A 24,115-nucleotide genomic window follows, 5' to 3' on the forward strand; every position below is an offset into this window, starting at 1 on the left:
GATCCCACCCTCCCTTCAGAGCGTCTCTAAAGCCACGCCTCCTCCAAAACACATGCGCAGCCAGAGCATAGTATGCTAAACGTCACGAGAGACGGCGTTAAATTACCTCATGTCTCAAAGTACTTAACATTACAATGAACATAGATAACTTAAAGAGCTCTGACTTGTACCACCTGACTGCTGCAGATTCATTTCGGTGTTAATAGTGTTTGAGTATGAACGTCACAGGTTGCAATCTCTTAATTATGGTAATTACGACATGGCGTGAATAAGCTCGTTGTTTTGGTTCAGCAGGAACGGTAAAAGGGGGCTTCTGTTTGTTTGCGGCGCTTGGTGACTGTCTGTTGGTCTACAACCAAAGACTTTGCCTGAAACTAGCCTCACCGAACGTGTGATGTCAGGGTGCACGGAGGTACGCAAATACAGAAGGTGCGTCTCAATCAGCTCCCGAGCTTGTAAAGGACACTGGCTCACTACACATTTAGACACTGATGACTCTATGTACAATGAGGCAACGTCCTCATTGTACAACATCACTACTGGTATTTATGAACAATAATATATCTTTCTGGCATAACTTGTAATGTTATTTAAAGTACATTATAATAAATATTTAGCTTGTTACATGCAACATTACAGCCATAAATAAATTATAAATGTTAGCTGGATTGTGTTTATTACCTGTCTAGCGATGTATGTTTATGCTGAAATATAATAAAATAAATGGTTTGTATTTTAGAAAACATCTATATCGCGTGTCGTTATGTTTAGTGAGTTGGCTCATGTGATTTAAGTTTCGCTTCAGAACTTCCGCTAAGGGAACATAGTGTGAATCGATGGTTCCTTGTTTTACTGGTTCGGTGCATTGTGGGACTTTTTAGGGAGCGAACGTTTCAGTGTCCTGGAAGGATTCTGCGAATGAGAAACCCCTTAAAATGGCTACTGGACTAGGGAGTTGATTGAGACACACCCATAGGCTGACAGGAAAGTAGAACATCCTATCATTGCATTCGGACCGCATTTGGACATTTTGTGGTCCTGAGACTTCTACAGAAGATATATGTACATGTTTTAACATTTAGACCACTTCTATTATTGATTGCTTTCAGGATGTGAAGAGAGGTTCAACCAGTATAACAAAAAGTGTTTTTGAAAAGCATTGCCTACCCTAGCTTTAAGATTTCTTTCGTCATAATTAAACAATAAATGAATAATAAAAGTAAGCGCTTGGACCTGAAAACGTGTCCTTTGTGTGGAAATGACATTCTTTTTTGTTCCGAACGGCCTCATTTGAAGCATAAAATGAATCTTATCGTACTACATGAGATCTGTATGAAAATGTCAGAACAAAAGCAGTCAGTATCGTTGTCTATATGTGCTGGATATTTGAACTCTGAGGTGAGTCTTGAGATGTGATTATATCCATGGAAACAGTAGTAGCACAGGCAAACAGAAGGTCAGAAAGGTCAGACTTTTATGACTAGCGCGTCCCTTTAACGACTCCTGATTGGTCTCATCGGGGCTCTGGGATTGGCTACGACTGGAGCACATCTCATACAGGTTTCCAGAAAACTGCATCTTTTTGGACTCTTGTCTCAGAGACTTCCACACCGTAGCAGCCTCCTCGGGACAGCCGGCCATGGCCACATTTGCACAGTCGTGAAAATCATCCCAGGATCTGCAACAGACACACGCGTAAGGTTAAACGTTCTGAATAAATGCCTAATCTACAAACTAGTGAGTGAGAATTTGATCAAAATAAATCTGAAACCTGAAACATCCGTCATGTAGCTATAGTTTAAAATAAAGGAGAAGGTAGCACTACAGTAAGATACAGGCTTTTTAATCTGTCATAAACCTATAGTGTCAGGCTACGAATTTAAGAAATTTCATACCTAATATCAAGTATTAAACACTATTTGTTTTAGATTAGAAAAACCTCTGCAAAAAAAAAAAAAACATTTTTGGTTAATCTATACTCTAAGATGACCATATCAAGATATATGAATGCCCATAATTAATAAATTGCATGCAATAGTAGTACTGAACTGATGTATATTTTTTGTAAGCAAGGATTTCAGGATTTGTTGAATCTTTAGAGATTTTTAGAGCAATAGTGATGAACAGATAAAACAGGTTGATGCAAGAATACGCAATATAGTCAAACTATTTTGTGTTTTTTTCAACAATATCATTCTGTGATGAAAATTATTGTGGTGGAAATGATTTTTTTATTATGTACCCTAAAAACACATTTAAAGTTTTTTTTTTCCATAATTAGACAAAATTACAGCCTAATCTAAGATTAATACAAATATTCTGTTCACAAGTGATGGTTACCAAGATTTTTCATCATTTTCTGTACACATCTCATATTTCATTTTAGGCATGCTCTTCACTGTTGTCTCCTTGGTAACCAAGCACACTAATTTTTGATAAACCTTTCTGTCAAAATTATTGATTATGGTAGAAATAACATAAAAACTGAAGAACAGTAGATCACTATCACCTAAATAAATTGTAAACTGATTTATGATTATTTTACTAAATAACTAAATTATGATGTTAAAATGTGATTTATTTTTTTTTGTAATATTAATAATATTTGTAAGATGGATTTTTTTCTTTAGATTTTAACATTGAAAGTCTGGGTCTGAAACAAAAGTAAAAAAATCTACACAGAAAAAAAAGGCATTCGAAAAGTATAGCAGAAATAAACGATTAAAAGACACAAATAAAAGTTCCCAAGAGTTTCACAATTTTAAATGTGACATTCATATGATAATAATAATTAAAAAAAAAAAATCTGTTACAAAGACAAAAAGTAAAAGTTCCCAAGAGTTTCACAAGTAAGTTTAAATGTGACCTTCATATGATAATAAAAAAAGATCTGTTACAAAGGCAAAAAGTAAAAGTTCCCAAGAGTTTCACAAGTTTAAATGTGACCTAATAATAAATAAAAAAAATCTGTTAAGTTTTGATAAAACAACCCCAGGCACATAAAAGTTCCCAGTGAAGAAACACCCTTTAATGTTAAAACCCCAGCTCTTAAATGGACTGAAGCACAGCGAGACTGTTACCTATATTAAACAGTGATGTATTGTGTGCAGTTCATAGTGGAAGTCTGTCCTTCACAACTAATTCTTTTCTTAAACGTCCCTCTCAGATCTCTGAGACAGGAGCAGTGTTGGCCTAAGCCTGACACTTTGCAGTCTGGTGGTGGAAGAATGTTACTGTAGCAAAAGATCCCCTGACAAATGATCAGACACACTTCCTGCGAACCTGCGTGTGAATGTGTGCGTGCGTACCTGTGTTTAAGCATGTGTGTGTGCACGCGATCGCTGAGCTCAGGGGCAGGATTAATTGGTACCTGGAGGAATAAGACTTAAATAGCTGTGTTAAAGAAAGCACTCTCCTCATTTCCTGCTTGTGTATGCCTTGAATGCTGAATGCAGGACCATATAATGCTGTCGCATAGATCACCATTCATTCAGTGAGTGGCGTAAACGTGCGAAGTGTAACGGATTGAGTCTGACTGGAGGATATACAGGGGGCTGTTCTGAACAACATCATGCTGCTACACAATGAATACTTAAAGAGTTCCTGCAGCTACAGGGTGTGGCACAAAATAAAGACATATCATAGATGGATGATCTATGGAGGGGCAGACGGAAAGAGACAGACAGGGAAATAGAGAGAGAGAGTCTTTAATTAGAATATCCAGGGAGGAGGAGAAAGATGAGTGAGCAGAGGAAGAAATGGAGAAAAGCGTGGAAGGGAGCAGCAGAAAATGAGATGAAAGGCAATGCAGGGAGTTAGAGAATGAATGAGGTGTCATATCAGTGAACTGGGATACTTTATATCACATTCTCCCTGGGACAACACAATGGACGGCGTACAGCGAATACTCCTGTGCTCTGAGCGTGAGGCATTTTATGTGGCTATACAGAAAGTTAATGTGCTGCTGGGTCATTTCTGTTCAGCCTGACCTTTTGACCTTAGTCACTTTTAAAAAATATGAACAAGTAAGTTCTTGTGCTATATACAGAGATAAATGGTCATATATCTAACCTTGCATTTCGTGTCATTTTACAGTAAAATACTGTTTTAGCATTTTTTTTTTGAAGTAAAAAGAACAAATCATCTTATAATTTACAGTGAAAAGCCGTAAACTGACATTCAATTCCCTGTGTGACACTTCACATTTGATGGGTTTTAATTGTATTAATTATGTTTCCTCTTATTATTTTTTTGTTATCTGTTATGTACATCAGGGTCAACCTGCGGAAAAGCTATTTGTGATGAATTTATTATGGCGGATGTCAGTATATGTTAAAAGCAATAAATGGACTGTTGGATTTACCAGTGTAAAATGTTTTCTTTTGTGTGTAAATTACAGTTTTAAACTGTAAACGACAGATTTTTTTTTTTACAGTGTCTCTCTCTCTCTCTGTATATATATATGTATATATAAAGGTATGCCAGACTTTCAGAAAAATGCTCTGGAGAAGCTCAGAGACTCAAATGTTATCAAATATAACTTCATTTTTTACACAATGGGAAGAAAATGAACATAATGGAATCTAATCTGATGGAAATAAAGAGCTTTGCCTTTGAGAGTTAGTTATAATTCATGAAATCACAAAACATCACATAATTGATCAAATCAACTATTAATACTAAATCATGTGTTGTTGTTTAACCAACAAAATGCTGTCACTTCATAGCAGTTGATGTCATTAAGGCTTTTTTTGTTAGTTAAAGGGATGTTACAAAAGACTAAAATGATAAAAATGTGATTCAGGGGGAAAAACATACAAATTGATTATCAATTTTAAAAAAATGATCATGTTTTTGTCACAAGATGAAAGCCAAAAGAAATAATAATAAAATAATAAAAAATATGAATGTATTCACGTGTACACTACTGTTCAAAAGTTTGGGGTCAGAAAGATTTTTATGCTCAACAAAGCTGGATTTACTTGATCAAAAATACAGTAAAAACAGTATTGTCAAAATATTGTTGCAATTTAAAATATATTTTAAAATCTAATTTATTTCTGTGAGGAAAAGCTGAATTTTCAGAATTACTCAAGACTGATCCTTCAGAAATCATTCTAACATGCTGATTTGCTGCTCAAGAAACATTTCTTATTATCAATGTTAAAAACTGTTGTGGTGCTTAATATTTTTGTGGAAACCATGATACACTTTAATTTTTGTAACAATTTAAAAGTCTTTACTGTCACGATTGATCAATTTATTGCTTAATTGCTAAAAAATGTATTAATTTCTTTCAAATGTACAGAACATTCATGCTTGTTTGTGTTGGAGCAGGGTTTGACCTTACTTGCAAATGGAGTCGATCTCCTGCGTATCCTCATCTTTTTGGGTACTGACAGAGAGACTGTCTCCCAGGGCAAGCAGACAGTGGGCAAACCCTTTATAGATGGAGCTGCACTTCCTCGTGGCAGCAGCAGAACATGGACTGGGAACAAGCACTAGAACAAATAGAGACACACAACAATATAACAATATCAGTCACCGTTTTGACCCTCATTTAAAGACTTGAGGAGATGAAGATGAGATAAAACATTTGTAAAGAATATAGAGTCGGCACCTACAGAAATGTGTCAGGCTGCAAAATAATTCATTCAAAATTCATTTAAACTCAAACTAAAAATGATATTCAGTAATGTTAGCGTGGGGAATCTGAGCATAATGCACAAAACAATAACCTTCAAGATGTAACAGCCCAAGAATAAAAAGAAACGTATTTTCTCATTTCAGGTTGACAAGCCTTCAAGCCTGTTATGGTTCATTTATTTCCAAATGCTCAAATACAAAACAGATTTCTTCTAAAGAAATGGACAGGTTCATCAACAGACCAGCATGGTGACATTGAATGGCTTTCATCCTTTACAGACCTGAGGAAAAACACACACAAAAGCCTTCAGTGCTACCACTGCTAGATTTGAGGGTTTCTCTGTTATTTGCAAATTGATTATAAAAAGTATACTTCTATGCTTCCTTTTTAAAACAGAACACAGGACAATACATCTCTAACCCTGAGGATATGGGAGAAATTTTCAATTGAAATGCTCCGAGCTTTCATGTGTTAGGAGCTCCAGCTAAAGCGTCAAAAAGACGCTGGCTTACCCTTTTTTTAAAGGTACCAAAGTGTGGTACCAGTGTTCTCCCAGCATCCATTGCTCTTTGTTGTCACTCAATCTATATAGCATATACCTATTGACAATATAACCAAAGCTGGAAGTAATAGTGAACCTAAGTGAGATATGCAGGAGGATCTTAATTGGGTCAGACAGCAGATCACCAGCACTCTCCTAATTCCCTTGAGGAAATGAATGATTAATATTTGATAGGAGAGAGTTTTCTCTCTCTTTCTCTTCCCACACTGCTGCAAACCTATTGATTTTCAGCTATGTTTTTTGCAGTGAGGTCTGAGGATTATTGGTTTCACTCATCCCCATCAACATTTAATGAAGATATGGAGAAGGAGAGAAAACCAAGTCATATATTAGAGAAGGAGACGGAGAACTGAGGCACTGCACGTAAATGGAAATGACTGAAGAAATCCAAAATATTGAAGTACTTTTAATAATGCCAAGGGGAAATTCAGATAACTGTCACTTAATAATACAAGACTCAATACCACTATCAATGCTAAAAATATACGCGATAAATGTAAAAAAAGCCGGCCACTATCTCAAAATAAATTTAAAAAAAAGTTTATCCCGCTTACAAGGTTACTACACAAATAAAAAAAAATGTGGACATGACGTATTGATTTGAGTGTAAATTATTTATATTTTCCCCTGTATATTATCTGAAAGCTTACACTAAAAATAGTCCATTGCAATGTACAAAAAATGGTCAAAAAAGATAAATAAATAAAAACATTATATATAATCGACTGAATTTGATTATACAGATACAAACCCATGATTGATGCGACTGACCAATCAATCACAGAGAGCCACGTATATACATATATATATAAACCGGTAACACTATACAAGAAGGTTCCATTTGTTAACATTACTAATTAATTGGTTAACAAGAAAAACGCTTCTATACTAACACTAACAGAGATTAATAAATAATGTAACAAATGCCCTGCTCATTAATGTTATTTAATGCATGATGAACCATTCCAGAAACATTAACATGCAGTAAAGACCACACCACATACAAACAACAAAACTGAGCAACCTGTGAGGAAAAAGAAATCACCTAAGAAGTGGATATGCCCCAAAAGTCTCATCGGATCAAGAGCGTACAGCGTTCAATTACATATCTCTGTATTTGTATCTCTGGCCGACACTCAAGCGGATTGAAGAGTAGTCTGAACTACTGCCTGCATTAGTAATGTTATTACTGATGTTGTGTAATCCACAAGCTCTGATATATCTGAGTGCTGTCCACCCACACACACAGCGTGATCTGGCCTTGCCCATTCAGCTCAGCGAGTTGTTGTGACCTAGGCGGCAGACACAGGGCTTATTTGAACCACAACATTAATTTTTAATCTGTGGTGCCAGAGATCCACGGGGAGTCCATGGGGTTCTTGAATAAATAAATTATATAAAACAGGGCACTTGCTTGAGAGGGGGCTGCAGAGAGCGAATGAGAAAGAAAAGAGAAACTGAGAAAGATCAACTATGAAAAAAGGAATGAAATCGCAAAGACAAATAGGAAGCATTTGAATGCTCTGGTCTAACACTGTCCCCAGACTCTATAATGTATACGCAATCAAATTTAATAATGGAACATGCTAATATTAATCATTTAAAATGCTAAAATACATGAATACGAAATAAAGTTAATTTTATATGAATAATTACATTATACTCTAAAATAAATTAATAATATAAAAGAAATAACGGCAGTATTATATTGTATTTGTCTAAATATGCAATTACAAGAAATGTTTTAGGTCTCTCTAAAGCTGCAAAATTCATTTAATATACTCTGTTATTCATAAGAGAGTAAGATTAACACTGTGTTTTAAAGCACAATACACTTCATGCAATATGAATAGTTCACTCTAGTTTTAGAAATCACAATAGATTACAATACATGTACTCAGACCATTACACAATTCATGATGAAGCATTTTAACATCATCCTTTTAAGGAGCATGTTATGAAACCTTGGAACAAAAACGTCATTATGAATAACGTGGTACGTTGAGAATCATGGAGTGCTTAGAGCAAAACAGTTGCATAATTTCCTGTCCTAGTGGGACACAAAGTGCTAGAAAAAATCTATCTATCTATCTACTTTGACAAACTTCAAAGCTTTAATTTCATTATAGACTTAAAGATGCTGAATTCAGTTGACCTCTGGAGCATAAGATGGGCAAGTGATGATGGAGCTGATGCCACATACATGCCCATCTCCTATTCATGAGGGTGAATATGCAAGCTTTATCCAGACCAATGCTGAGCAGGCACATTTGCTGCTGAGCTTTGCTACACGTGGCTCTCGCAGACATCCCATGGGGAGCACATCAAAATAGATGAAAACCATTTTTATTTGTCGGTTTCTGAAGATTTGCATTCACAAACATGTCGGTGCATGTAAATAAGGTTCAGTGGTGTGAGTAGACATACAGGCGAGTTGCTAAAGAATTCTCATTTAGGGTATATGATCAGTTTCCATGTCAAGTCCATGTGGAAAACTCAATACATGAACATCAAAACATGCATATTTCTATCATGACATCTCTCGGTGGAATAGATCAGCTGCAATGCAGTTATTGCTGCTGCTACTAGAGAGCAAGTATACAGACATACTACTGCCAATTCATACACAACACACTGCTCTGAGCATGTAAGGCTGCTGCTGCTGCACAAATATCATATATGAAATTACCCGTAGCAGATCTGTACAGGTGGAGCTGGGGAAGGTGAAGGGTTTCAGAGGAACATTGAAAGTGTGCTGCAAATTTCTACACAGCAAACATTGACCAACTATTTAAATGTTGAGCAGCAAGCTCATTGGCTGCAGATGCAACAGGAACCAATCAGCTTGTGCTATATAATGGGAGTGATACTTCTGTAAGAAGGCGGTCAAAGACACATATTTATATATTTGCCCCGACAGAAAAATAAAATAAAGACTCTTACTAGAGGTATCAGGACAAAGCTCTGGAAGAGTGGTAATACTGATTCTTTGTGTGATGTAAGAGACCACATTGGGCAGAACTCATTAAGACTTTACCTCAGTGCCTGCTGGAAGCAGAGCTCAATCAAAAGCACTAGCAGCGCAAGACAGACACTTCATTATATGCAGTGTGTAACGGTTACCAGAGTGCCCTTGAGAGCCTCCAGAGGGCACTTCACCCTGGACTATTGTCACTCTCACAAACTACATTTCCCAAAACTCACTGCCCGGACTCATCACTGATTGCATTCACCTGTATCTCATTACCCTGTTAGTATCAGCCTATTTATACCATGTTCACTCATTCACTCACTACAAAGTTTTGTATGTTGTTGCACTGCATTTCTGAGCGTTTTCCCTGGTTTCATGTCTCTTGGTTTTTGGATTTCTTGCCTGTTCCGTGGATTACTCTTTTGCCTCTGACCCCTGCCTGTTTGTTTGTTTGTTTGTTTGTTTGTTTGTTTGTTTGTTTGTTTGTTTGTTTGTTTGGACTGCTTACCTGTGTTTTGACCTATTGCCTGTTTATTAGATTACGTGTCTGGATTGCCCCTAATTAAAGCTGCATTTGGATCTCAACCTTTGTGTCTCGGAGCAGTTCGTAACACAGTGTGTGGGTGGTTATATATACTTGTTTGGAGAATATACAATGCACTCGTACTGTCTGAAGCATCTATGTAATTTAAGGTATGGTTAAGTTATGAAATGTTATGTTTACATGCAAACGAGACATTATCTAAATTAAATGTGCACTACTTTGCATACATTTTCAGAACAGAAATCAGAACATTATTAGTTAAAATTCTTATCTCATTTCGTTGACATTAGATTTAAAGGTTTTTACAGATGAGATTTGATTCTCTTATTATCACTCTATAAATACTGAAAATACTGCCAACAGCCAAAAATCTAAATCACCATTTTTAGGAATAAAAAGTTAATAAACCAGGCGAATGATATATGAGGAAACCCCTTTGTAAAAACCTTCAAAATAGGAATAAAACTAGAACATTTAGTGTATGTAAGTGCTGCTGATGTGGCAATTTCTGGCAACACATGCAAATAAAAAAGCGTATAAACACTAGTGTATTTGAGGTTTTCTTTCTTTCACTGGCCTGAAAGAAGACTTGATGAGTAAAAAAGCCCCAAATCTCAAAATTGTGGAGTGCATGAAAAACTTTTACGATACGACAGCAAATCTTTCTGTTTGGTACAAATTTAATTGAAGCACCTAAACTAAAACGTGCATATTCACAACGTTTCAATGGGCCACATTAGGCACACGCAGAATACACAACTCTGCAGAAAGAACGAATATTGAACTGTTACTTTGTTTAAAACGAGAGGGAGTGGGGGCAGTTTTTCTTTTTTGCTGCACTATGGCAACTTTTTCTATAGTAACTGTGGCCCTCTCTTGCGTAGCATCGTTAGGGGCGACAGGCTAATAAGCCTAGCAGTGACAGCGTAGCGTGCGAAAGGCGAGGAGAGCCTCTATTCCCCGAGCTAACTCTAAAACAGGGCTTCCAGAGAAGCCGCCTGCAATAGCACAAACAAATTCTGATAATTAGCTCATGCCAGCAAAGTCCCCTTTCCAAGTGATTGGTTAACCTCTGCGGTTTTCCATTCACACCTTCACTCCCAGAACACTGAATGGAGGGAGGATGCGGGGGATGAGAAGAAGTGCATTTGCCAGCTGTTCATTTCTTTCATGAAACCGAGGGGGGGAGGGGGAGGGGGGGGGGGGGGGGGGCAATACAGGATGCACTGCATAGATATGCAATGTAAATGGAGACAGGAACATTTGCTATTGGATTTTTGTAACACATTACATTAAGAGACGTTAAGAGTTAAAGGGATACTCTACTTTTTTTGGAAATAGGCTCATTTTACAACTTCCCCAGAGTTAAACTGTTGAGTTTTACCGTTTTTGAATCCATTCAGCCGATCTCTGGTTCTGGCGGTACCACTTTTAGCATATCTTAGCATACATCATTGAAGTGGACAAGACCATTAGCATTTCTCCCAAAAAATTGACCAAAGAGTTTCTATATTTTTCGCAGCCTGAAAATAGTTCCGTTGTGTTGACGAAAGGTAGCCTATTTTCAGGCGCTGCGTCATATCATTACGCCTGCTGCTCTCATGGTACGGCAGTAAAGTTTCTTGATTATTACGCAGGAATGAGAGTATAGTTCCTAGCCATATCAGCCTAGAAAATCGCAACTTTACATTTTCCGTCGGTCTTAGTGAGGTCGTGATTTCATAATGATTTCATGATTTCTTCGCTGTGAGGTCTGCTCCGACACTAACAAGTTTTAAATCGGCTCTTAAAACGTATTTATTCTCTAGTGCTTTTAAATAAACTGCTTGATTGATGAATCTTTTGAATGAATTATATCAGGTGCTATATGTATAAACCTGTCTTTTGCCTTGTCTATTTCAATGCTTTGAAATTGCATATTGTAATATCGTACAGCACTTTGGCGCAACTCTGTTGTTTTTAAATGTGCTATAGCAATAAAATTTGTCTTGACTTGACTTAGTGCACGATGTAACTACAGAAGAGTCAAGTTTTAAATAGGAAAAATATCGAAACTCTTTGGTCATTTTTTTTTATAGAAATGCTAATGGTCTTGTCCACTTCAATGATGTGTGCTAAGCTATGCTAAAAGTGGTACCGCCTGAACCGGAGATCGGCTGAATGGATTCAAAAACGGTAAAACTCAACAGTTTAACTCTGGGGGAGTTGTAAAATGAGCCTATTTCCAAAAAAAGTGGAGTATCCCTTTAAGAAAACTGAGAGGGAAAGAGAGTACAAATCTTCTTTAATGAGGATGTAAAATCAAGCCTGACTCTGTGACATAACCCCCACTATGAGGTGGCTTTCATAGCCCAGGTCATCCTCCAGGTGAGGAGGACTAATTGGAACAAAATGGAGCTCAAAAAGAGGTGCTAGACGAGTTTTCTGCTTGTTAGTACAAACCAGTTCAGTAGCTGCGGCATTGAGTTATATCCAACACCAAAGCTCACTTCATTTTACTCTTTGTGTGGCATAAGAGCAGCAGCACAACCTAAAAGAAATAAAAGCTATCCTTGCAAGCTGGGATGGTGGAAAAAGCCAATGGTGGAGAGACGCATCTTAAAAGGAACCTTTTCATTTTGCTCTAATGGATGTTTTTCTCACGCACATGCCCTCAAATGCTCAGAGAGATGTAACACATATAAACATGCGCAATTCCCAGAAGAGTTTTCAAAATTTTGCAGGCCCCATGGGACTGTGGTTTCATTTGGAGACGAGAGAAAGTCGGGGAGGGATGAGAGAAAGAAAGGAAGGCAGACGTCTTTCCCATCGCTAATGTGCTCAACACTGACTTTGATCAAGAGAAGGTGATGCGACTGCCACAAAAACACAATCACTCACACGTGCAGTCATGTGTCACTTTAAAAAGTGGAAGGGAGAGGAGTAACTGACCAAATGAGACGGGATCTGCTTTCGATTTTATCTCTTTATTATCTCTCGTGGAATGGAGAAGATACAAGGGTTCATTGATTTTATGCGATAAAGGTGAGAGACTCTAAGATGCTTAAAAAAAAGCTTGAAACAGAGATATCATACTTCCACTGGCATTAATTTGACAGCTGCTATCTGTCCAGAACAAGGTCACAGATAACCCTACACAGATGGAGGAGCTCCTTCACCGAGACTCTCCCTTAAATGCAGAATAAATTAGATTCAGGTTTGGGCTTGCTGGAGGAGCTTAGCAGTAAAGACCCAATTAAAATAATTTCCACATCAAATACAACTTTAGTCTGTTAAACCACCACAGAAGCATTTCAATTAATCTGTCAAAAAATCTGACTGTGGAAAAATATTGGAAATCTTCTGGTCTGCATTTGACTTTAGGTGTATTGCTTTTAAAAGCATTAAAATCCATTTTACTTCTGCAATGTAACTCATTTCCAAGTGATATTCCACTATAAAAAAGGAATGTGGTCGATGCCAGAATGGACCAGAGCTGCTAGCGGGGTGTGATCTCCAAAAGTTACATTCACACAGTTAACAACCTTATTATATATTAGGTGTGACTGTCCCGTCAACAGTTTAAATATACAGTATCTCAATCCCCTTCTCGCAAAAGCTGTAAATAACCCCTGTAGGGCCGTTCGCATCAAGCACAATTTCTATTATTATAATATTTTAAGTATAATGTTTATACTCATTCTAATCATTCTAATTTTATGAGAAATGGGAAGTCCTAAACTATAGAGTGTGGCAAGTATGACGTCAGAACCTGGAAGTCTAATTCGCCGCTGGTTCCTTCGAGAGTTTCCTATGGGGTTTTATAATAGGGTTTGTCAATTTATAGAATAATAAAGCCTGTGGTAAACATAACTCGATGATTCTTTGACGTTTTGGTCTGTAACGTACATTGCACACACTCACAACCCAAAGCTGTCTTATAGTTACTCATTAAAAACCTACGTTTTAAAAAATGAACATAACTGCTTCAAAATTCACGTTTTCTGTATGGGTGTGTGTGTAATTTACGTTGTAGAACAAAACGTCAAGTTATGCTTTTACAGCCTCATTATACTCATAATTGTGCTCTTATAAACTAGTCTAACTCAAACATTCAGGGGAAATGTTTTTAGATAAAAACTGAAAGAGTTGTCGGAAGCTTAGTGATGGTTACGTTGAAGTCGAGCGACCGTGGTGTAGTTCGTTTATAGCCTACCTTTAGCTTTTTACTTTACTTTTTAAAGTTGTGTTCATCGGCAAGTATCATAAACTTTTGTTGGTCACAAAGCTTGTTTTAGCGATAATCCAAAAGCCTATGGGAAAATCCTATTGGGTTTTTACAAGGGGGTAATCCATCGACCGGAAGTTGAAGCCGGCCGGGTGCCGCCATCTTGTAGCAGAACTTCACTTGCGTTAGCATTTCCATTGACTCCCATTCATTTTGGCGTCACTTTGACAGCGAATAACTTTACATCTGAGGCGTTTAAAGACTCCATTTGTCCATTATTTATTTCTAAAGAAACACGACAATGTATAAAGGGCTCCATTACCTTCTATGTTACATTATGGCCCTGTAGAAACAGTTTTTGTAAAAATAGGCTGACGATTGCGTCATAACCACTCGACTCTCTGTCGCGCTGTACAGAAATTACCGTACAGACAGCAGGAGAAGCTCGCAGGCAATCGGGGGGACGTCCCGTCAAGGGAGAAGCCCATAGATAATGAGTCCATAAAAGCAACGGAATACTTACTCCTGCTCACTCACGCCAGAGAACTCTTTGCTCAAGTTCCCCGTCTCTGCAAGATTAACGTTGGCAATTTTCACGCACAGCTACTAGAAGAGTAACGTCTGTCAGACAGGTTGCTCACGTCATCAAGCTTAGTTTGAGTCGGTTTGAGTCTGCGCGTCAGGAACGGAAGTGCTCAAAAATCGCTAAAAATGGGCTTCAACTGTCTCAACTGAGTTCCAATGAGATGGCTCTGTCCACTTCTTATACTGTCTATGGGTTTTTGTCGAGGGAACCAGTGTGATGCTAACTGCCAGTTGGCCTACAAAGTGACGTCATACCAGCACGTTTCAGACATTCGTTGACCAACATTGACCAATCAGAATCCACTCGACTATAAAGAGCTTGAGCATTTAAAGCGGCAGGCGACAGCCTAATGAAAAACAGAATGTTATTGTCCGTTGGTGTGGAGGCTAATATAGTTATTGTTATAGTTATCATTGTTGGTGTGAACCAAGAACTATATTCAGCTGGTGTGTGAACGTGACCTAAATGACATATGACAGGTAAATTGGAAGGAAAGTAGTTAGTGAGGTCATTTAGATAAAGGATTACTAAAAACATTTTTGGTGAATCGTCCACAGACCAGGAACCTGCATTATGGTAAATAGGTTAATTTTATGTTTTATTTTATTTTATTACAATGTTTTATTTTTAGGTTTTTTTTTTTTTACTGTGCAGTTCATCGTTCTTCCAGACCCATTTACATGAACACATCATGTATTCACATGAAAGTCTTAGAAGTGTCGTCAAGACAAAAAAAATCCCTTTGATTCTCGGCTATTTTAAATGTAGTCTCTGTAAGAAGCTAACGGGAGCTGTCTTTATGCAGTGACAGAGGAAGAGAGAACAAAGAATAATAGTTTTTATGCTAAATCAAAAACCCTTTGACAGGTTGGTGTGATTTCCCTGGTCTCTATTTCACCCGAGTCTAATAAAATCCTCCAAAAAAGCTGTGAATAAACAAACCGGTATGTAATATTCCAACATAATCTCTTTGGTAGAACAAGAAATAGGGTAGTGATTAAACAAGAAGACAATATTCAAACAATCAAAAGGAGCAGTCCGCGGGGGCTTTGGGGTGGGGTATCGTCTAGAAGCAGCAAAACACAATTAGGATGCAAAACTTGAACGCATCGGTCACGTTTAACTGAACGTTAAAAGCTCTCACATACATTTCAGTCAGACGGTGAAAAATTATGACTACATTAAAGCTCTGATATTAGGCCTCAATATCCATCTCTCCCTGTACTCCCAATACGAAGGAGAAAAAGATTCCCAAGAGCCTCTTGATCATATGCAAATTTTTTTTTTTTTTTTTATATTCTTTCATCTGGCCATGTTGTGAAGACAGCCTTCTTTATACTGAACATGAAAACCTCACTTACTTCATTAAGGAGGAGTCTGGAATTTAAAGTAAATACACAGGGAAAATCTGTACTCCAAAAATAATCATTGTGATTTCCAGGCACAGATTATGATGCTGATTTGAGCGTTTTTGCAGTGGTGTATAGACAAGGAATGAAATAAATAAATCAACAGGCTAGGGATTAGAGATGATCCGTGAGTAGGGATAAGTGGTTCTCAATTACATTTCAATAGAGAGCAACAGAAGGGTTCAGGAAGTAAGATCCCATTTATTTTCTCATAGAGAAATTGATTTTAATGTTATCTCATAAACCACACAGACCTGACCTACCATGAGCTCCGAGTTGGAAATTAATGAAATGCTTCTGTACAAGTCATAAGTCAGTTTGATTAACTTAAAAATTAATTTTTATATATATATGTTTAAAAATCATACTTAATTGGACAGAGGGCATCCAGAAGTGCTTTCAGCCCATCCAGTAGTAAATCAGAAGTTTATGCTTTGATTGGATTTGATGAACAAACATTTTTATCTTCATATTGTTTCTTTTTAATAGCTTCTTTTTCTTTTATTTTGTTGTAGTATTGGCTTCACAGTATGTGGCACTGTCTGGAACCGCTGCTGCCTCCATTTTAATTTTATTTGTTCTCATATTGCCCACCTATACATTCCCAGCAGGTCAGGATAGTAACACCACTGCCCAAAATCCTGAAGAGAGCTTTTGCAGCAGTTTTAATGAATAAAGACAATACAGGTAAATCAAATCCAAACGCAGTGTAACAGCTTTGCTTAACCAAGACAATAACTGACAAAGGGTACTCAAGATAGAAACACAGGGAAATATACCAGAACAAATGAGCAACTAAACAGGACACAGGTGAAGAACACCCTCACAAAAAAAGAAGTTTATCCAAATGTACTATTAGTATACTTCTTTTAAACTAAAATAACTAAAATAAGAAAAAATGTATGTACTTCTCAGAAATACACTTAAAATTACACTACTTGACTTCCGTTTTTGCGGTAACTCTGTATATTTCTATCATAGAAATATACAGAGTTACCGCAAAAAAGGAAGTCAAGTAGTGTAATTTTAAGTGTATTTCTGAGAAGTATAAAAATTTTCTTATTTTAGTTTAAATAACTAAGGTCTTCATAAAGTCTATTGTACTCAATCTTTTGATCGAGATAAAACTACTACTTAAAAGTAAGTAACAAGTATACTTGGCTTGTAGTTTGTTATTAAATACTTTTTTCCACAAAGATTTACATACTGTATTATAAACTTACATTTTTTTGAAAATATTGATTTATAAAAAACAGGGTAACACTTTAGAATACTGTTTCTTACTTACTGCATAACTAATAGGGAATTATTGAAGAACTAATAGGTAATTCTTCATTAACTACTTCTTCACTACTGTTAACTACTAAGTAAGATGTGTTAACTATAAGTATGTAATATAATTTTATGATTGTGTTAAGTAACAGTTAGTAAATCAATAACTAATTAATTCTGTCATACCTCCTGAAGAACTACTATTATCTACAAATTAAGGTTCAAGAAAAATAACTAAGATGTAACTAATGAACAGTCATACAAAACTACATTGAGTTGTGACCTTTCTTATTCACTAATGTTATTAATAGAAGTAGCAATTTTAACATATAATACATATAATGTTAAAGTTAAATGTTTGCCTGTGTGGTAAATCAACTTCAGAAAGGAACCATACACAAGTGTTTTGTCATAACTAACCTCAGATTAGTTTTATATTTTATATACAGTACTGTGTGTGTCTGTTTTCCTCAGCATAGAATGCCATTGAGTAAATTCGAGGCAACGACTGAGGGAAACTGAAAATATAGGGAACTTATTAGTAATTAATAAATAATTATTAGATAATTCTTCAGGAATGACTTAGAACCTGAAACAGTATTCTAAAGTGAAAATATAAGGAAATTAATAGTTAATTAATAAAGAATTATTAGATAATTCTTCGGGAATTACTTCCTAAAGTGAAAATATAGGGAACCCATTAATAATTAATAAAGAATTACCACATACTTCTGACTCAAATCAAACTTGTAAAAAAAAAAACACTATGAATGTAATGTAGCCTACATTATGATAAGTTTTGCTAATGAAATAAAAAGTTATTTGCAGATCAATATCCTATAGGTAAATGTCTGCACTTATCTTTCTTATTAGGGCTGAAGAATGACTAAAACTGGCTAGAAAAAAAATCAGTGCTTTTTTTTTTACTTTTTAAGTACTTTAAAAATGAATTACCTTTGTACTTTTACTAAGGTAATTTTGAAAATGAATAGGCCTAATTATAATTTTACTGGAGTAATATTTTATTGTGGTATCTGTACTTTTACTCAAGTACTTGATTTGTGTACTTCATTCACCACTACAATGCTAAAATAAAACGGATTATTGTAGTAACTGTGTATGACTGTTCATTGGTAGTTACTTCATACTAGTTATTTTTCTTGAACCATAATTAATAGTAGTTCTTCAGGAGGTATGACAGAATTAATTAGTTATTGATTAACTAACTGATACTTAACACAATCATAAAATTATATTACTGATTAGTTAACACATCTTCCTTAACAGTAGTGAAGAAGTAGTTAATGAAGAATTACCTATTAGTTCTTCAATAATTCCCTATTAGTTATACAGTAAGAAAGAAACAGTATTCTAAAGTGTTACCAAAAACAGATATGTTCCTAATTCTGAGTATGTGAATATTTGTGTAGTCCAATGTCATAGTACATGAAATTTACTTAAAATCTACTTAAAATATAGTTAAAGGTATATTTCAAGTATAAAAATATAAATATGTAAAATCTAAATAGGAACATAGTAGTATACATAAAGTGCAAAAAATAATATATAAATAGTAAACTATACTGTAAGTATGATGTTAAGTTCACTAAGTTCACAAGTATACCTACAGTATAAAACTAGAAGTTTACTGAGATTATACTTCAAAGTATACTTTCATAATCTAAAAAAATGTGCTACAAGTATTTAACTAGTAAACTATCAGTATACCTATAAGTTCACTTGTAGTAAGTATAGTTGCAGTATAAATGAAAAAGTAGTACTGTTACACTTAAAGTATACTATACTTTTACACACTAAAAAGTGAGCCAATTTAGTCCCAAGTACTGAAATAGTACAATTACAAGTATACTACAAGTACATTGAAATTAGGATACTTAGGCTACTACTTAAAGTATATTTAAAATATACTTGACCTTTACTTAAATATTAATAAAGTTAACTTGAAGAATACTATTTTTGTAAGGGCATAATTAGTAACCATAGAAACAGTCAGTAACTTGGGAAACAGTAAATACAAAGTCCATGAAAACAGAAAATGACATAATCGAGTCAGTCTTCCGACATTCTCGAATCCATACATATTTGTATACACCTGAATATTTAACATACACTTATATTCTATTTGATTATGTGATTTGCAATGCTTCATGAGTCTTTGTCTTATAAATGTACGTACCATTACATTTTCAAATAGTTTGTTGCTTGGAGTCAAATGTTAAATATTTCTTTCAGAGCTTGTTGGTTTGTTCAAGGCTTAGAAATCTTTACTGAAGAATATTTTTAATCTCTATTAAGTAAATTAATAGGAAAATTACTGTACATCTGGAGCCAAGGCCACTGAAAAATGGGCTGTTACTGTTGTGCTCTTTTCACATTATATGTTAATATGACTCTTCATTCATACTAGTAATTTGACCCATGCACTCTTGTTATCACTGTACCATAAATGCACCTGCCCCTTAAACTTTTCACTCCCTCATGTTGATGAGAATAGAGATTCAGAAACTATAGAAACAGTGGGTTTAAATTTAGAAAAAGAAAAATTCTGAATGGTTTTTCAGCCAGGAAAAGAGGCAGCAAGGCTATACTAAGAGCCCCGTACTATACAAGCCAGTGAGTCATAATGTTTTTTTCAATGCTATTTAATAGGAATGTACCAGAACATATTTGTATTTTTCATAGAAATCTGCAACGCTGTTCTCTGAAGTAGGCCACACGATAATTGAACCTCTTTTGGTGACCACTTGGCATTGGCATACAATTCGAACAAGGGCAGAAAAAAACAATTAGTTATTGAACAGATTCATAGCAGGGAAAGTACAAAATCTAATCAGCAGAATGCTTTATTAAAGGATGATCAAAGAAAATGATGATAAATGATGATAAAATAATAAACAGGACCATTTGAAATGATGATTGCTGTAAATGGCACATCTAACAAAACCGCTAGATTGTGATCCTTTGGTTAAAAAAATGTGCTTTAGCCGGTCATTATCGCCAAATAAACATGACAGGTCCCCAAAGCAGAGGCTATTATATGGCTAGACACCAAATAAATCAATATGTGGATATTAAATAATAATTTGAGTCGAATTATTTCATCTCATCAAGACACTTCAGCAATATGACAGTAAAATTCTGTAATTTTTAATAAAATGAGACATGAGCTAAAACTTTCAGTTATTCATATGATCTGTCTGATAAATATCTGAGCGCTGAATGCCAAGATAGACCAATCAGAATGAAGTATTCCAGAGAGCGGTGTAATAAACTACTTTTGTATGAGATTTATGCTAATAAGATTGTTTTGGCTTTGCTTCTTGTAGAACTTATAGAATTGTATGTATTCACTGTTAAAAGTAAACTTTAAAAAAGCGGATATATTGGACAGCTAAATTAGCTAAGATGACTTCTAACATATGCTTTTTGTAAGCATTATGACTCATTATAACACAAATGTGATTTTCATTGCACAGTATATGCAGAGAACGGACTAGAGAATGAATGCAGTCAAGGTCTTTTTGAAGGACCTAGACAGAAGCATCTGGCGAAGCAGCTTTACATTATTTACAATTGAAACTTGACAGGGGAATCCACCTAGCTACACCATTAAAGATTCATGATCGTGATATAGTTTATATACAGGTCTTATGTAAGGCAATACATAAGTATAAATAGGTCTTCTGTAATTAAAGAGCAGGTGTCTGAGACCATCACAGTCTCTACTGACATGAAACACGGGAAAACCAAGACAAACAAGCGCACCAGAGTGGTGCAAAGTCTGCATTTGAAAATGTTTTTTTTTCTGTTGCAGAGCAGGGAATCAGACGCCACCTTAAATTTGCTTTAACATGCTTTAACCTCAATAGTTATGATAAGAAAGACTCTGAGGCAATACAATCAACTTTTTGGGGTTGGAAGTTGGAACCCAGGGAAGGCTTTCAAGGGAGACTCAAACAGGTGGAGATGCTATTCTGGGCAGTGGATAGTTCTCTCCTCCCAGGCAGTGTCAGAGGAACAGAAGCAGATTTCCTGGAAGTAGATTGTGTTCTACAATAATGACAGAATTGGAGCTGTAAAGCTGTATATTCTGGCGACGGGCCCGTGCTAAACAAAAGTAGCACTCAAACCCCTGACTTAAGACTTCACACAGGAGAGAAGCCGAGGTGTTTCTAAATGTACACTGACACCCAGCTGTTAGCCCGATTGTCCTGTGCTCTACCCTTTCCTGTATGTCTCCTTCCCTCGAGTGCATGGCCTGGAGACTGTGGAGCCTAGCTGAGGTGAGCGTTGAGGCCATGTTGAAACTATTTTCCATCCACCAAATAAATGAGCTTACTGCTAAGATCAATAGACGTTCCTCTCGTCCTCTCTGATGGAGAGTAAATGCGAGGTTCATTGCACTGGACACTAACACAGTGACCCAGTCCTGCTCTAATGAGTTTTTATCGACTGCAACATTGAAGTTCCCAGCTGTAACTTATCAGGGTTAGTGCATGCTTCCAGGCATACAGGCTGGGCCTCTTCCTAGTGCGGCAATCTTCTCTCCAACGGCTGCGGCATTCTTCTCCTCTCTTCCTGTCTGCAGTATTCTTATCCATTCTATTGTCCTGTTCTGTTCTCTTGTCTTTTTATTTCTTCTCATCTGTTCATTTTTCATCTCATATAATCTCTTCTCCTGTCTCGTCTCCTTGTATCATTACTCATCATTCACCCTGGCGTAACACATCTCATCCCTTCTTTGTCTTGTCTCCTCGTCTCTTCCCTTCTCTCATCTCATCTCATCTCATCCCTTCTTTGTCTTGTCTCCTCGTCTCTTCCCTTCTCTCATCTCATCTCATCTCTTCTTTGTCTTGTCTCCTCATCTCTTCCCTTCTCTCATCTTGTCTCATCTCATCCCTTCTGTTGTCTTGTCTCCTCATCTCTTCCCTTCTCTCATCTCATCCCTTCTTTTGTCTTGTCTCCTCATCTCTTCCCTTCTCTCATCTCATCCCTTCTTTTGTCTTGTCTCCTCATCTCTTCCCTTCTCTCATCTCATCTCATCCCTTCTGTTGTCTTGTCTCCTCGTCTCTTCCCTTCTCTCATCTCATCTCATCTCTTCTTTGTCTTGTCTCCTCATCTCTTCCCTTCTCTCATCTTGTCTCATCTCATCCCTTCTGTTGTCTTGTCTCCTCATCTCTTCCCTTCTCTCATCTCATCCCTTCTTTTGTCTTGTCTCCTCATCTCTTCCCTTCTCTCATCTCATCCATTCTTTTGTCTTGTCTCCTCATCTCTTCCCTTCTCTCATCTCATCTCATCTCTTCTTTGTCTTGTCTCCTCATCTCATCTCTTCCCTTCTCTCATCTCATCTCATCCCTTCTGTTGTCTTGTCTCCTCATCTCATCCCTTCTTTTATCTTGTCTCCTCATCTCTTCCCTTCTCTGATCTCATCCCTTCTGTTGTCTTGTCTCCTCATCTCTTCCCTTCTCTCATCTCATCTCATCCCTTCTTTTGTCTTGTCTCCTCATCTCTTCCCTTCCCTCATCTCATCTCATCCCTTCTGTTGTCTTGTCTCCTCATCTCTTCCCTTCTCTCATCTCATCTCATCCCTTCTGTTGTCTTGTCTCCTCATCTCTTCCCTTCTCTCATCTCATCTCATCCCTTCTTTTGTCTTGTCTCCTCATCTCTTCCCTTCCCTCATCTCATCTCATCCCTTCTTTTGTCTTGTCTCCTCATCTCTTCCCTTCTCTCATCTCATCCCTTCTTTTGTCTTGTCTCCTCATCTCTTCCCTTCTCTCATCTCATCTCATCCCTTCTGTTGTCTTGTCTCCTCATCTCTTCCCTTCCCTCATCTCATCCCTTCTGTTGTCTTGTCTCCTCATCTCTTCCCTTCCCTCATCTCATCTCATCCCTTCTTTTGTCTTGTCTCCTCATCTCTTCCCTTCTCTCATCTCATTTCATCTATTCTTTTGTCTCGTCTCCTCATCTCTTCCCTTCTCTCATCTTGTCTCTGCTCTCTTCTTGTTTTCCACACTCATCTCTTTTTCCTCATCTCTTGTCTCAACTCTTTTAATTTTGCAGTCTTGGGGTTTCTCACGAGGGTCCACGTATTCTCTTGTCTCGTCATCTCTTCACTTACCTCCTTCTCTCTTCTCCTTGTCTCATCATTGCTAATTTCTCCTTATCTTGACTCATAATTTAATTTCTTCTCTCATCTTGTCTCCTTCTCTTATGTTTTTTTCATCTCATCTCATCTTCTTGTCTCTTTACTTCTCTCTTCTTGTCTCATCTAATCCCGTATTGTGTCTTGTCTCCTCATCTCTTCCCTTCTCACATCTTGTCTATTCTCTCTTCTTGTTTTCCGCACTCTTCTCTTTTTCCACGTCTCTCGTCATTTAATTTTGCAGTCTTACCTCGTCTCACGTATTCTCATCTCTTCACTTTTCTCCCTCTCTCTTCTCCTTGTTTCATCATTATCCATGTCTCCTCATCTTGACATCTCATTAAATATCTTCTCTCATCTTGTCTCCTTGTCTCATGTCTTTTGTCATCTTATCTCTTCACTTCTCTCATCTGGTCTCTTCTCTTCTCTCTTCTTGTCTCATCTCCTCGGCTTATCTTTACTTATTTCTCCTCGTCTCATCGTTTTGCCTGGTATTGTCTCCTCATCTCTTCACTTTTCCCACCTTGTCTCGTTTCATGGTCTCATCATTACTAATCTCCTCTTGACATTTCATTTCTTCTCTCATTTTTTCATCATCTCTGAAGATTTAATAATTTAATATTGTTTTTAGTATTATTATACTTTTAATTAATATTCATAATCATAGTATTATGTATCTGTTTTATACTTTTTTATATACATTCATAATCATTTTTAATCATTGTATTTTATGAATCATACTGTTCTGAATACA

The 24,115-nt window shown here is 36.5% G+C and overlaps 1 protein-coding gene across 1 annotated transcript in view; it reads right to left on the reverse strand.

The window, feature by feature from the left end:
• Positions 1-1,302: 1,302 nt before the first annotated feature.
• nrn1la (neuritin 1-like a) overlaps positions 1,303-24,115 on the reverse strand; it is a 29,049-nt gene continuing 6,236 nt past the window's right edge. Inside the window, exons 2-3 of the mRNA XM_056254999.1 lie at positions 5,351-5,501; positions 1,303-1,678 (exon numbers count right to left, since the gene is read on the reverse strand). Coding sequence (XP_056110974.1) covers positions 1,417-1,678; positions 5,351-5,501 — 413 coding nt within the window. The 3' untranslated portion in view covers positions 1,303-1,416. The remainder of the gene's footprint in view (positions 1,679-5,350; positions 5,502-24,115) is intronic.

This window comes from Rhinichthys klamathensis, unplaced genomic scaffold (genome assembly GCF_029890125.1).
Source record: "Rhinichthys klamathensis goyatoka isolate OS25496 unplaced genomic scaffold, OSU_Roscu_1.1 h1tg000005l_1, whole genome shotgun sequence".
Taxonomy (NCBI): domain Eukaryota; kingdom Metazoa; phylum Chordata; class Actinopteri; order Cypriniformes; family Leuciscidae; genus Rhinichthys; species Rhinichthys klamathensis.